The sequence below is a fragment of the Charadrius vociferus genome, unplaced genomic scaffold (genome assembly GCF_000708025.1).
Source record: "Charadrius vociferus isolate BGI_N301 unplaced genomic scaffold, ASM70802v2 scaffold406, whole genome shotgun sequence".
Taxonomy (NCBI): domain Eukaryota; kingdom Metazoa; phylum Chordata; class Aves; order Charadriiformes; family Charadriidae; genus Charadrius; species Charadrius vociferus.
In genome coordinates, this window is record NW_009648948.1 from 63,533 (window position 1) to 75,186 (window position 11,654).

Consider the following 11,654-nt stretch of genomic DNA (forward strand, 5'->3'; position numbering starts at 1 on the left):
GGGCCGGCAGGCAGAGCCATTGAGGAGGGATGGCGGGGTGCTGAGGGAGGAGATGGCCTGGTGCCAGCCAGCTTTTCAGGATCAATTAGCGTCTCGTATTAAAAAGAAAAACAAAAAGAGGGGTGGTGGGGTGGTGGTTTGGTGTTATTTCTGGAGGGCACCTGGAAAAGGCCCTCCCTGGAGAGCGGGACCCTACATCCCACCTCGTCTCTTTGGGATTTGGGGTGAAGTGCTGTCATTTGGAGAGGTGAGAGGGGTCCTTTCTCCTGTGCAGTGGCTGGAGGCCAGCGTGGAGACGGCAGAGTTGCTGGAGCAGAAGAGCGACGTGATGCTGGCTGGTGTCTCCTGGGCGGAGAGGGCGGAGGAGCTGCTGACTCCGCACTGGCTGCAGCAGCACATCTCTCCAGTGGTGTTAAGCTTGGGTTAAACTGAAGCAAACCTCAGTTGCAGTTCTTGCTTTTATCTTGCTTGTTTGTGATTTTAATTGCTTGATTTTATTTTTTTCTGGGAGTGCCAACTTGCTGTTTCTGTCTCTTCCTGCCCAGATATCGATATGCCGGGATTTGCCCAACATCGAGGTGATCACATTCAGGTGACTGTCAGGCTGCCGGCCGTGGAGAGGGCAGGGGAAATCACCTTTCTCGTGGGGGTTGTGGCTTTGCCCTTGGTTTCTTACCACCTTTCTGTGGTTGTGTGTCTGAGCTGCCTGGCTGCTCTTGCCTGATTTCTCAAGAGGCAGAGTTGCAGAAATGATTATTCCTCTGCTTGCTCCTCTGCACCATTGCTACTCAAGAAAATTAATCCCTGTTTTGAGAAGTGTTAAAACCTCTTGGGATTGTTGCTCCCTAAGTCCTATTCTGTAGTTTAGATGGGATCTCCTGGGCCTCTGCGTGAGGCCAGTTTGCAGAATGGTTGTCGAAATGCTTCTTGGATCTTGCAGAGCTTTTCATTTCTGTAAGCCTCCCCCAAACACACTCATCCTTTGCCTGTCCTGGGGACCCCATGCAGCCAATGCTGTCTGCAAATTTGAGCTGTTTAGCTTGGAAATCTTATATGGGTTCTCTCTTAGTGAGTCTGAGGAACTGCTACAGAGAAGGGTGCAAGTGTGAGGGGTGTTTGGGGGAAGCAAAGGCTGTTTGTCACCTTCAGCAGAGAGGAGAGCCTGCGTTTTAAATTTTTTCCTCTGTTTCGAAAGATGAAATGCTATCTTTTTATTCTGTGCGAAGCCATAGGCCCCCGAATGCCCCTTGGTGTGCCGGGGTGAGGCTCCTTCCCTGAAGCTGTTGCAGGAAAGGAGGCTGGAAAGCCTCTGTGCTGCAGGGGCTGCTCTGCCCTCCCTGGAACAGTACAGCGCGGGAGGGATGGGCTCGCTGGTCTCTGATCCTACCATCTCTCTGCAGCGTGAACAGCATCTCGGACCTCGAGCCTCTGAATCAGTGCCAGAATCTGAGTGAACTCTACCTGAGGAAGAATAACATTGCAAGCCTAAATGAGCTCTTCTACCTCAAAAACCTACCCCGGCTGAGGGTCCTGTGGCTGTCTGAAAATCCCTGTTGTGGGTCGGACCCCCACCGCTACCGAATGACGGTGCTGCGTAACCTTCCCAGCTTGCAGAAGCTTGATAACCAAGGTAGGTGTTTGCAGGTAAACGAACAGCCCCGAGCTGTGGACAGGCTGAACTGGAAACTGGTGACATGTTGGTTCCTCTTGTTAAGGCGTCCTTTGACTTTTCCTTGAGTCAGGATCTGTTAGAGGTTGAGCGTCCCCTCTGCAAGATCCACCGCTTCCAAGCTGTTTCCTCCCTTCCCTGCAGTGCCAGAGTTAACACTAGCTGAGAGCGCCTCATTACAGCTGAGACAGTACCACTAATTAGTGTTTTTTAGAGCTTTCTCCTTTGCTGTGGCAAAACAAAGATTCTGTAATTGGATCTGCTGTTGTTAAAAAAAAAAAAAAAAAAAAAGAGAAGCTTTTCCGCCTGGTAGCAGTAATTTGGTGGCTTTTGGAGCCTTCTCCAGAGACAAGAAATGGCAAGGCGTGTTTGCATCCTTCCCTGTTATGTTTCCCACATTGAGAGACTGGTGACAGCTGCTGGTGTTCTGCGTGGCTTTTGCTGCAGGAGGAAGAGGGAAACAAAAGGCCAGTACGAAGGACAATTTTTGTACCAAACCCCTGTGGTATAGCTCTGCAGCAGCAGTACATGGCCTGTTACAGATGCTGTCTTCCTGGGCTGCTGGAGTTCATTGCAGCAGGGTTTTGTTTTGGCTTTTGCAGCTGTGACAGAGGAAGAACTGTCCCAGGCCCTGGTTGACGGTGAGGAGATCGCAGCCCCACCAGCCAGGAGGAGTGTGGAGAATGGCTGCCCTGAGTCCACTGAATCCAGTGCTGCTGAATCCACGACGGAGACCGAGAGTGAACTGCTGAACTTCAGTCTGGAGGAGACAAAGTGAGGGCTTGCTCGTGAGCTGTTAGGGCTTCTGGGCTGAACTCGCATGTAGCATGAGAGGACCCTGCCAGCCTACCCTGATATTCCCTGGGCCAGGCCTGCAGCTGGTTCAAATTCCTATTATTCCAGTTAACCGTGGTGGAGCTGTGCTGGTTTGATAGCAATTGTGGGTCTGGTTCTGTATCTGCAAAACAGGCTCTTCTGTAGGTGGGTACTTAAATCTCAAGCGTGTCGGTTGCGTGTGCGGACAGAGATGGATCCTCTCTGAAGCGTGAGCTCCAGTCCGTTCCTGCTTAGCTCTGCTTCTGTGATGCATTTTGGCGCTTGTCAGCACTGTGGCACATGTTGGTCAAGTGCAGTGTTACATGGACAGTCAGGAGTCCCAGCTAGGATCAGGCATGGGAATATGTCCTCCCAGGTGGGGCTGTGAGCAGACACCTTGTAGCAGTGTCCTCGTTTATATTTTATAGCTGTGTGGCCCTTGCTAACACGTGGAAGTTTTACTTGGGGTGTTGTGGTCAGTAGGCAGTGATGGTGTGTGAAGAGATGTGCCTTGAGTCCTTCAGCTAGATACTTCTTACATGGTTGGCCACGATTAGAAAGGATTGGCCTGGCAGAGGAAGGTTCTGGCAGCTGGTCATAATAACATTTGCTCTTCCTCCCCTTCTTTAGCAAAATTCGAGAGGAGCTTGGTATGAAGCCTGTTCCCAGGGATAAATTTTCCTCCTTTTCACCTCGAGAGACAGACTGCAACCGAAAGAAGAGAGTGAGTATCTTTCAAAGACCAAATTGGTTTTCATCGTGTGCAGCTCAGGGCCCCACCATTCAAGAAGGATGTGAAGGTCCTCGAATGTGTCCAGAGGAGGGCAACAAAGCCGGTGAAGGGCTGGAAGGCATGTCCTGTGAGGAGCGGCTGAGGACTTTGGGTTTGTCTAGCTTGGAGAAAAGGAGGCTGAGGGGCAACCTCATTGCTCTCTGCAGCTTCCTGAGAAGGGGACGTGGAGAGGGAGGTGCTGAGCTCTTCTCCCTAGGGTCCAGTGATAGGCCATGTCGGAATGGTTCAAAGCTGTGCCGGGGGAGGTTTAGACAAGACATGAGGAACCATTTTTTTACCGAGAAGGTGGTCAGACACTGGAACAAACTTCCCAGAGAGGTGGTCGATGCCTGAAGCCTGTCAGTGCCTTAAAAAGAGGCATTTGGACAATGCCCTTAACAACATGCTTTAGCTTCTGGTCAGCGCTGAAGTGGTCAGGCAGTTGGACTAGATGATGGTTGTAGGTCCCTTCCAATGGAAATTATTATCCTATCCCATTCCATGCAATGTAAAGAAAGCCCGATGGAGTTTGTCCTCTTGATCTGTCTGCACATGAGCTCATGTGGGGTTGTCCCTTCGCTGGGGTTGTGCTAAAAACACGTGGCAGTTGGGCAGCGGCTGAAATGCAGCTGGCATACTGTTGGTCTAGCGGACAGGAGACTGCTGGATTGAAAGCTTACATGGTTCCTCAGATCCCTCCATGGTGTAGCCTCAGGTGAACCTCATGGATTTTGGCTGTTCAGCTGGGAATTGGTGTCTCCTGGGCTCAGGGTCACCACTGCAATCCGCAGGGTGAGATCTACACCACGTTCTGCCTCATTCTGATTTTAGTTGCCTGCGATCTCTCGTTCATGTTTTAAACATACTTGAGTGTATCGCTTTGCAGCACCACGAGTAGCACTGCAGGCTCTGGCCTTTGGGAAAAGAAAATATTAATCAAGGGGACGTTCAGGTTGGACAGTAGGAAAAAGATTTTCCCTAGAAGGACAGTTATTTAGAGAGGCTGCGGAATCTCTCCCTGGAGTTTTTCAAGACATGGTTTGGCAGAGCCGTGGTCTGATGTTGGCAGTAGTCCTCCGTCAGTGGGAGGTTGGGCTGGGGACCTTCAGGGGTTCCTTTCAGCTCGGGCTTTTGCGATTCTACCAGCTCTTCGTATTCCTCGGATGAGAGAGTTCCTGTCCTTTCCCATCCTACACGCGGTGGTCACGCTGGAGAGAGAGGGTGGCTGCTCTTCAATGCGCCAAGGATTTCCTTACAGGAGTGGAAGGCATGTGGGCAGTCTGTGTGGGACCGGGCGGACGGGTTTGTCCTGCATTCCAGTTAGCCTCGTCACATGCAGTCTCTGCCCATGTTTGCCCCGAGGGCTTGGTTGGTCTGTCCCTGGAGCTGCAGGTGGCTGTTGCAAACTGCTGGCAACGATGGTGGTGGTGGTGGTGGTGGTGGTGGAGTTCCTAGAAAGAGCAGCTCTTTGAAAATCAAGTGTCCTTTTCCGGGCTGGCGTTTAGATGCTTGTATAAAGCAGCGTCTGTCTCCTCTCAACAGAACAATGTCCTGAATGCCATCCTGCTTCTCATGAAGGAACTGGACGCGGAAGGTCTGGAGATCGTCCAGCAGACGGTGGGGAGGAGGCTGCAGGCCTTTCGGAAGAAGGAGCTGCAGGAGGAGTGATCTCCCTGCAGCGCCAGCCGGCCCCAGACCCGCAGCACCGTTCTTCCCACACATGCCGGGCTGCATCCAAACCCTCGGCGTTTCCCGCTGCGCTTCCCTTGCGGAGGGGCTGGGATGGGGTGCTCCTGACGTCGCCCCTGGCTGTGCACATCGCGCTGGGGCTGGCAGCACCCCGAGCTGGTTCTCGGGAGCTTTCCTGCTTGCGTAGCAGGCTCTGTTAACATTCGTATCTCATGTCGCTGGGGCTGTTTGCTGGGAGCAAAGCCGGGCTGCGGTGAGAGCTGCCGCTGTGCTGTGCGATCGAAGGGGGATGGCAAAGCCTGCTGATGGTGAGAAAGGTCACTGCTTGGCGGCGGCTCTCTGTCAGGCTCACCCTCGGCCAGCCCCTCTTTGTGTGTAGCAGACACAGTTTCTACCACAAAGATTTGTTTTTGTGGAGTCTGTCAGGGAGACACTGCCTGAAACGATCGCCAAGAACTGTCTGGTGCAGATTGGGAAGGTCAATGTCAAATTCTTAATTTATCTTCAACTCCTGACTTCTTCTGGTCCTCGTTAGCGCATGCAGCATCTGACTTGGCAGTCAGGCGGCCCAAAGGAAAGCTCGGTGCAGCCTTGGTGAAACAGAAATGACTCTCTCCCAGCTCCTTAACGCTCGGCTGTACTCTCACCCCCACATGCCCCTGCAGGCATTAGAGCAGCTTAAGGAAACAACGTCAGAGTAAAAAGCCCCTGTGCGTTTTGCCGTTAGGAGAAAACGAGTCTCCGGTTTGCAGAGGCATCAGGGGTGGCGTTTCTCTTTAACTGAAAAAGCTGCATTTACTAAGATTTTGTAGAGCTGTTAAATACAAACTAAACCGTTGTGACATACCAAATAAAACCAATTATCCCTCTAGGACGTGTAAGTAGTGGCCGGGGTTCAGCAAACATAGTGAGAACAACTGACTCTGGGCATTGCTCCATTACGTCTGGTTCACGGCTTGCATTGTCAGCCCCGCGGAGCAGGAGGAGGGCTGGGGGCCCCCGCGCCCTCCCGCTTCACTGGGCCGGTGACATGGCTCACCCGCCTCTGGTGCTGGTTGATACTGCGCCGAGCCACTGCAGGGGTTGCTTTTCAAAGGCGCTGTGCTTGTTGGGAACCTTCTCGCAGCCACAAGTCCACACCGAGCGCAGGAAGCAAAAGAATCAGCGAGCAAAGCTCGCTCGCTCATGCAGAGATGCAAAGCCTGCCTGGGCAGGACGGTGGCCCCTGAGACATAGGACACGTGGTGCTCAGGTGCAGACGCCAGCGTGGCTTTTCTGTCACCGCTCTCCCTGTTCGCACAGGTGTCCCAGCCCCTGCGTACCGGGTCGTGCTGCCGGGAAGGAACGCTCCTCAGGGATGGTGATAGCCCCTGCAGCCACAAGCATGCTTACTTCACCTTGGTGGGAGGGGGCACAGTCTGACCCTCCTCACTTGGGTGAAGATTGCTGGTGCCTTTAACTCCTCAAATGACCTCGTTCTTGCCTTCTTCATTAACCCCAGCTGCATTTAAATGGCCAGTGTGATTTATGAGATAATATACCAGACTTCCCTTGACAGCCAGAGCCCGAGAGACTTACCCGTCATCTTGTATGCATCTTGCCCTTCCGCCGAGGGCCAGTCCTCTCCCAGGCTGCCTTGACAGTCTGCCTGGTGGCAGAAGTCACGCCTGTCCATGTCGGGGAACAGGGGAGCTGCCGTTTGGGTGTGCCAGCCCCCACCCAGCTTTGCTGGGAGGAGAGTGATCAAAGCAAGCGTCATCGTTGGTCATCGAGGCTTCTTTTTTTGTGATGAGGTTTGTGGTGAGGGTGGCTAATGGAGCAATCGCTGTGGCCCGAGGCTGCTCTGGCACAGTTCCTCCCTTCGCTGCTGGAGAAATTGGGCTGTTAATCCTCGACGGCAGGACCATCCCTGAGCAAAGCTTGCTGCCTACGTGCTGCGCTTGTCATACTTGGCCGGTGCCGGTGCTCCGGCTGCCAGGCCAGCTGCCCTGGATGCTCCCGACCACTCCTTGCAGGGTGACCCCGCAGCATCCCGGGGCAGAAGGCTGGTCCCTTCGGCTCATGCCTCTTCACGCCGCCGGGGACCTGGCAGCCTGCCTTTCGCTGCAAGGTGCTTATGGCTTTGTGCGTTGCCCTCTCTTCAGGGATGCAGGGGGGAAGCCTGGGACTGGGCTGGATGTCACCACGTCCCCTTCTGCTCGTCCTGGCAGGGCACATGGCTGTTGACCTTGGTGGGGGCTGGGCCTGTCTGTCTCCCCCCAGGAATTTGGCATTCCAGGCTTTTTTTTTTTGGCTGGAAACGAGATGTTAGGGCCGCAGTGACCCCTGGCCCCAAGCACCTCTGAATGTGCAGCTCATGTGAGTGTGGGGACACTTCTGCCCCGGGGGAGTGGTAGAGTTGCCATCCCTGGAGGTATTTAAAAGACGTGTAGACGTGGTGCTGAGGGACGTGGTTTTGTGGTAACTTGGCAGTGCTGGGTTAACGGTTGGACTCGATGATCTTAAAGGTCTCTTCCAACCATAACGATTCTAGGACACCCCTTCCCCATTCACACCCTAAACCTGGCTGCTGGAGGGCTGTGGTCCCCTGCCAGTCCCTCCAGTGCCCTGCTGCCAAGAGTGCCAGGCTGGAGAAAACACACGCTGGAGAGGAGCCGAATGCCTGGGGCCTGCCAGCTGCGCCCGGGCACGAGGCTCCACCTGGGCTACAGTACAGCTGCAGGGCTTTTCGACGTTACCCGCTTTTGCCCTGACCTGCCTCAGCGAGGGATACCGAGAGATGAGGACAAATGTTTCCCAGTCACAGAAAATGCCAGTGGCTGTCCGCCCGCAGGCGCAGATCCAGCACAACTCGCATTCAAAGCATCCTTGGGGACTCTTGGAGGCTGACGGTGAGGCAGAGGCGTAGAACCACAGTGGCACGGGGCTCTGTGGCTGATAGGGGCGTCCCTCTTGGGAGCTGGCTAAGGATCCCTGAAAGCAGCACATGGGACAGTGGAAGACCGTGTTTCCCACCCGCCGCCTTCCCAGTGTTGGGATGGGCAACCAGGTCTCTGCCTGGGGTCCCCAAGAGCTCAGGAAGAGCCGCAATGCTGCCTCCATCAGCCAGGTCTGCGATTTCTCTGCGTGTTTAACTCCAGCAGGGAAGATACAATAATTATCGTCTTCAAGAAATGCAGCCAGCTAGGGGAAAAGCACTTGGGGACAACTCCGCAGGGAGGAAAAGAAATAACTGCGTGTTGGACCCAAAAGACTGTGATGCGTCCTGGCCATGTCCCAGAGGCTGGAATCGTCAGCTGAAAGCCCCAGGAGGAAAGCAGCCTGGGAAAGGGGCTACACGCGGCCCTCTGGCATCAGCCAAGCCCGGCGGAGCTCAGCCAAGCCCGAGCGCTGCACGTGGGAGCCAGCAGGCTTGGCAGCCGCCCTGAGAAACTGCCTTAACACACACACGCATCGCCTTGATAAATCACTGCTGCGCTTGCCTTGAAGGTGGGAACCAAAACAAGGGAGAAGCAATGTTTCTCCGGGATTGCGAAGTCTGCCCACAGAGGGATGCTGACCTTGCACCCGCCACGGCCCAGCCAGGCCCGCGGTCCCACTCTCCCAGGCTTTGAGGACGCACGAAGCAGGGAAACATCCTGCCCCAGCGTTAATCCGGCTCCAACAAACCGTCTGGCTTTGCCCATCCCCATCCTAACCCCGGGTCTTCTCCCGCATTCCTCCCCAGGGGGAATCGGCGCGCAATGACCACTCTCCGGCGAGGCAGGGTTGGCTCCAGCGGGTTTTATCTTAGAGGAGGAGAGCAGCACCGCGAATGGTATGAGATACAGGGCGGTGGTGAGATGATGGGCGCAGCCCCGTTGGTGGCACCCGGGGCCACACGGTGATGGTCACAGCCAAGCGTCATGCAAGGTGGCCGGGGAAGAAGGGCTTGCCGGGACCCGTGCTCTGCGCTGAGCCCTCTGAACACCACACTGGGCAAACACCACGGGAGGATGGAGCTTTACTGGGGCTCTCGGAGCAGCCGAAAGCCCCTGGGAGCAGCCCCTACCCACTCCGGGACTGCACCGCATCCTCCTCGGCTCCCCTCCCGCACGCAGAGCAGGCGACTAAAAGCAGCAGTTGGCTCAGGCGGTCAAGCCGCTAAATAAGGAATCAGGATACCCCATCATTAAATAATAGGAATAAACCATTAAGGAAAGATGAAGAGTCTGGGCTGTGCAGCTGGGCTCTAGCAGCATCTCCTTCCTGCATCTGCACAGGGACCAGACCCCCGGACCAGGGATTCGGGGCAGGATTCTGCTGTTTTGGGAGCCGGGACCAGGCTCTGCCTGCTTTAAGGGATCGGTGGCAAAGCTACAGGGCTACTGAGAACAGGGCGGGGACCCGGTAGTCCCCGAGCAGCATGTGGGGATGGAGAGGACACGGGGTGGGGGGGCTACGGCTCAGGCTAGCGGGACTAGAAGCCCTTCTCGATGCTGAGTGTACGGCGGGTGACATGCTCCATCTTCCCCGAGATGTACTCAGTCAGGCTGATCTGGTAGTTGGCCAGCATCTTCAGCATCAGCCGCAGGTTCAGCCACCACTGCTCCTGGGGCAGCCTGTGCCTGCGCAGAGTGGGATGCGGCTCTCAGGTGACCCTGGGGACGACCCTGGGACCTGGTGAACCACTGGGGCATGGGGACAGGGACTTACTCGAAATCAGTGACTTTCTTGAGCTCCGTCACGGGGCTGAAGGCCACCACCTTCTTCCTGAGCCCGATCACGCAGGCAGAGTCACCCGAGTTGGCAAACACGCGCCCTGGGAGGGAGACACAGCCAACCATGGCCACCTCGTGGGGGCCAAGTGGCCGAGCCTGGAGCAGTAGGGGCCGCCCAGTGGCACCAACTTCCCCCGACAGGACTCCCAACCCTCTCAGCTCACCCTTGCGGTAGACCTCCTGCAGCTTCTCCGACATCCACAGCACCGCCTTCACTCCCAGCTTGGTCCCGTAGTTGCGGTCAAAAGGGGTCGGGGCTCCTCCCTGGGGACAAAGAAACGGTGATGTCAAGCTCGCCCGGCTCTTGGGGACAGTGGTGGCCCGTGTTGCGCTGTCCCCCGTACCTGCTGGAGGTGGCCCAGGACATTAATCCTGCAGTCGAAGATGCCTTTGCCCTCAGAGGAGTAGAGGTTGTAGAGGAACTCAGTGGTGTAGTGTTCGTGGCACTTCTCGTTGCTGGGGGAGCAGAGGGAAGGGGTTGGGGGGCTGCCCCATAATGTGGCATCTCCAGGGGGTCCCTCCATGCTCCCCTAAACACCTTTTTTTTTTTTTTTTACCGTTTCGTTCTCCCTGAGGCCCAGAGCCCCAACCCATCTTCCCAGCAGGACCCTGGGGCCGCGGTGGCGATGGCAGTGGAGGCATCCAGCACAGGACCATCCCCCTGGCTGAGCACAGCATCCTCGGGCGGGATGCCATGCACCCACCGTGCCGAACCTCACTGTGCCCAGGGACCCTCTCCGGCCATGGGAAGGGCTCAGCTGCAGCCTCAACTCCCCGTCACGGGGCTGTGTTTTCCAGCGAGCGTCCCCAGGTGTCCCCAACTCACCGCAGCACCAGCCCTCTCTGGATATCTGTCTTCATTTTGTCAGTCAAGTGCTCCACGTTGGCCTGCAAGATGATTACCAGGATGCCAGCGGTGTCCCATGTCCTCTGCAGCCATCCCAGGTCCTCTCATTTGGACTCAAGAGCCACTAATGTCATGTGGCGGCTTCACGGAGCCCTCTCTTTCCTGGTTTTCCATCTTATTTTACCCAAACAATGCTGCCAGAAAGCAGCCCCTTGCCACGCTCACCTTCAGGTCATGGATGGTGAAGGGATCTTCATAGACGTAGGCAGCATCTGCACCCACCGCAATGCCGGTGACGGTCGACAGGTACCCGCAGTAGCCCCCCATCGTCTCCACGATGAAGACGCGGCGCTTGGTGCCTGAGGCCGACTGCTTGATGCGGTCACAGCTCTGTGCCGGGAGAAAAGGATGGGTGTCACACCAGGAAAATCCATCTTTGCTACCCAGGATGGGATGCCGGTTCATTCCCGCATGTCATGCCAAAACACGGTGGGACCTGGCGGAGCGGTACAGCCCTGTAAGCTGCCCCCTGCCCCGTCCCTCACCTCCATGGCCGCGTTGACGGCCGTGTCCGAGCCCAGGCTGAAGTCGGTCCCCGGCACGTTGTTGCTGATGGTGGCGGGGATGACACACATGATGATGCAGAGCTCCTCGTACTGCCCACGGGCCTCCACCAGCTGCAGCACCCCCTCGTATGCCTGCAAGCAGCCAAAGGCTGGGGAGATGCCGGTCCCGGGGCTGGATGCGCATCCCCAAAGGGATGGCCCGGGGCGCCTGGGACGCTGACAGCCCACCCCGGTCCCCACCGAACCAGGGCCAAGGGTTTCCCCCGCACCTCGAACCCCCCGATGACCAGCAGCCCCTGGATGTTGAATTTCCGCACGTTCTCCACGATCTTTTCCATGCAGGTCTTGGGCAGCGTCCTGCGGTGGGGAAGGGGAGGAGAGACCGTGGGGTGAAGACAGGGGGATCCCCCGCAATCCTCGGGGACAGCCGCCTCCCCTCCCCTACACCCCCTTGGCCCCCACCCCAGGGGGCTGCGCTTACCGCTTGGTGCCCAGCATGGACCCGCCACGTCCCAGCCAGCCCGCAACGTCCGCC

At 56.4% G+C, this 11,654-nt stretch overlaps 2 protein-coding genes across 2 annotated transcripts in view; one reads left to right on the forward strand and one right to left on the reverse strand.

The window, feature by feature from the left end:
* The first annotated feature begins 328 nt into the window (after positions 1 to 328).
* Positions 329 to 4,925, forward strand: LOC104288552 (chromosome unknown open reading frame, human C21orf2). The gene is made up of 6 exons (XM_009887374.1): positions 329 to 409; positions 546 to 592; positions 1,401 to 1,630; positions 2,272 to 2,443; positions 3,116 to 3,209; positions 4,800 to 4,925. Exons 1-6 carry the CDS (start codon positions 329 to 331, stop codon positions 4,923 to 4,925), a joined length of 750 nt encoding a protein of 249 aa, XP_009885676.1.
* A 4,480-nt stretch (positions 4,926 to 9,405) lies between these two features.
* Positions 9,406 to 11,654, reverse strand: part of LOC104288553 (ATP-dependent 6-phosphofructokinase, liver type) — a gene marked incomplete at its 5' end in the record, with an annotated part of 4,973 nt that continues 2,724 nt past the window's right edge. Inside the window, 9 exons of the mRNA XM_009887375.1 lie at positions 9,406 to 9,553; positions 9,642 to 9,747; positions 9,871 to 9,970; positions 10,051 to 10,162; positions 10,533 to 10,594; positions 10,779 to 10,943; positions 11,099 to 11,251; positions 11,389 to 11,476; positions 11,601 to 11,654. Of these exons, the coding sequence (XP_009885677.1) occupies positions 9,406 to 9,553; positions 9,642 to 9,747; positions 9,871 to 9,970; positions 10,051 to 10,162; positions 10,533 to 10,594; positions 10,779 to 10,943; positions 11,099 to 11,251; positions 11,389 to 11,476; positions 11,601 to 11,654 (988 nt within the window). The remainder of the gene's footprint in view (positions 9,554 to 9,641; positions 9,748 to 9,870; positions 9,971 to 10,050; positions 10,163 to 10,532; positions 10,595 to 10,778; positions 10,944 to 11,098; positions 11,252 to 11,388; positions 11,477 to 11,600) is intronic.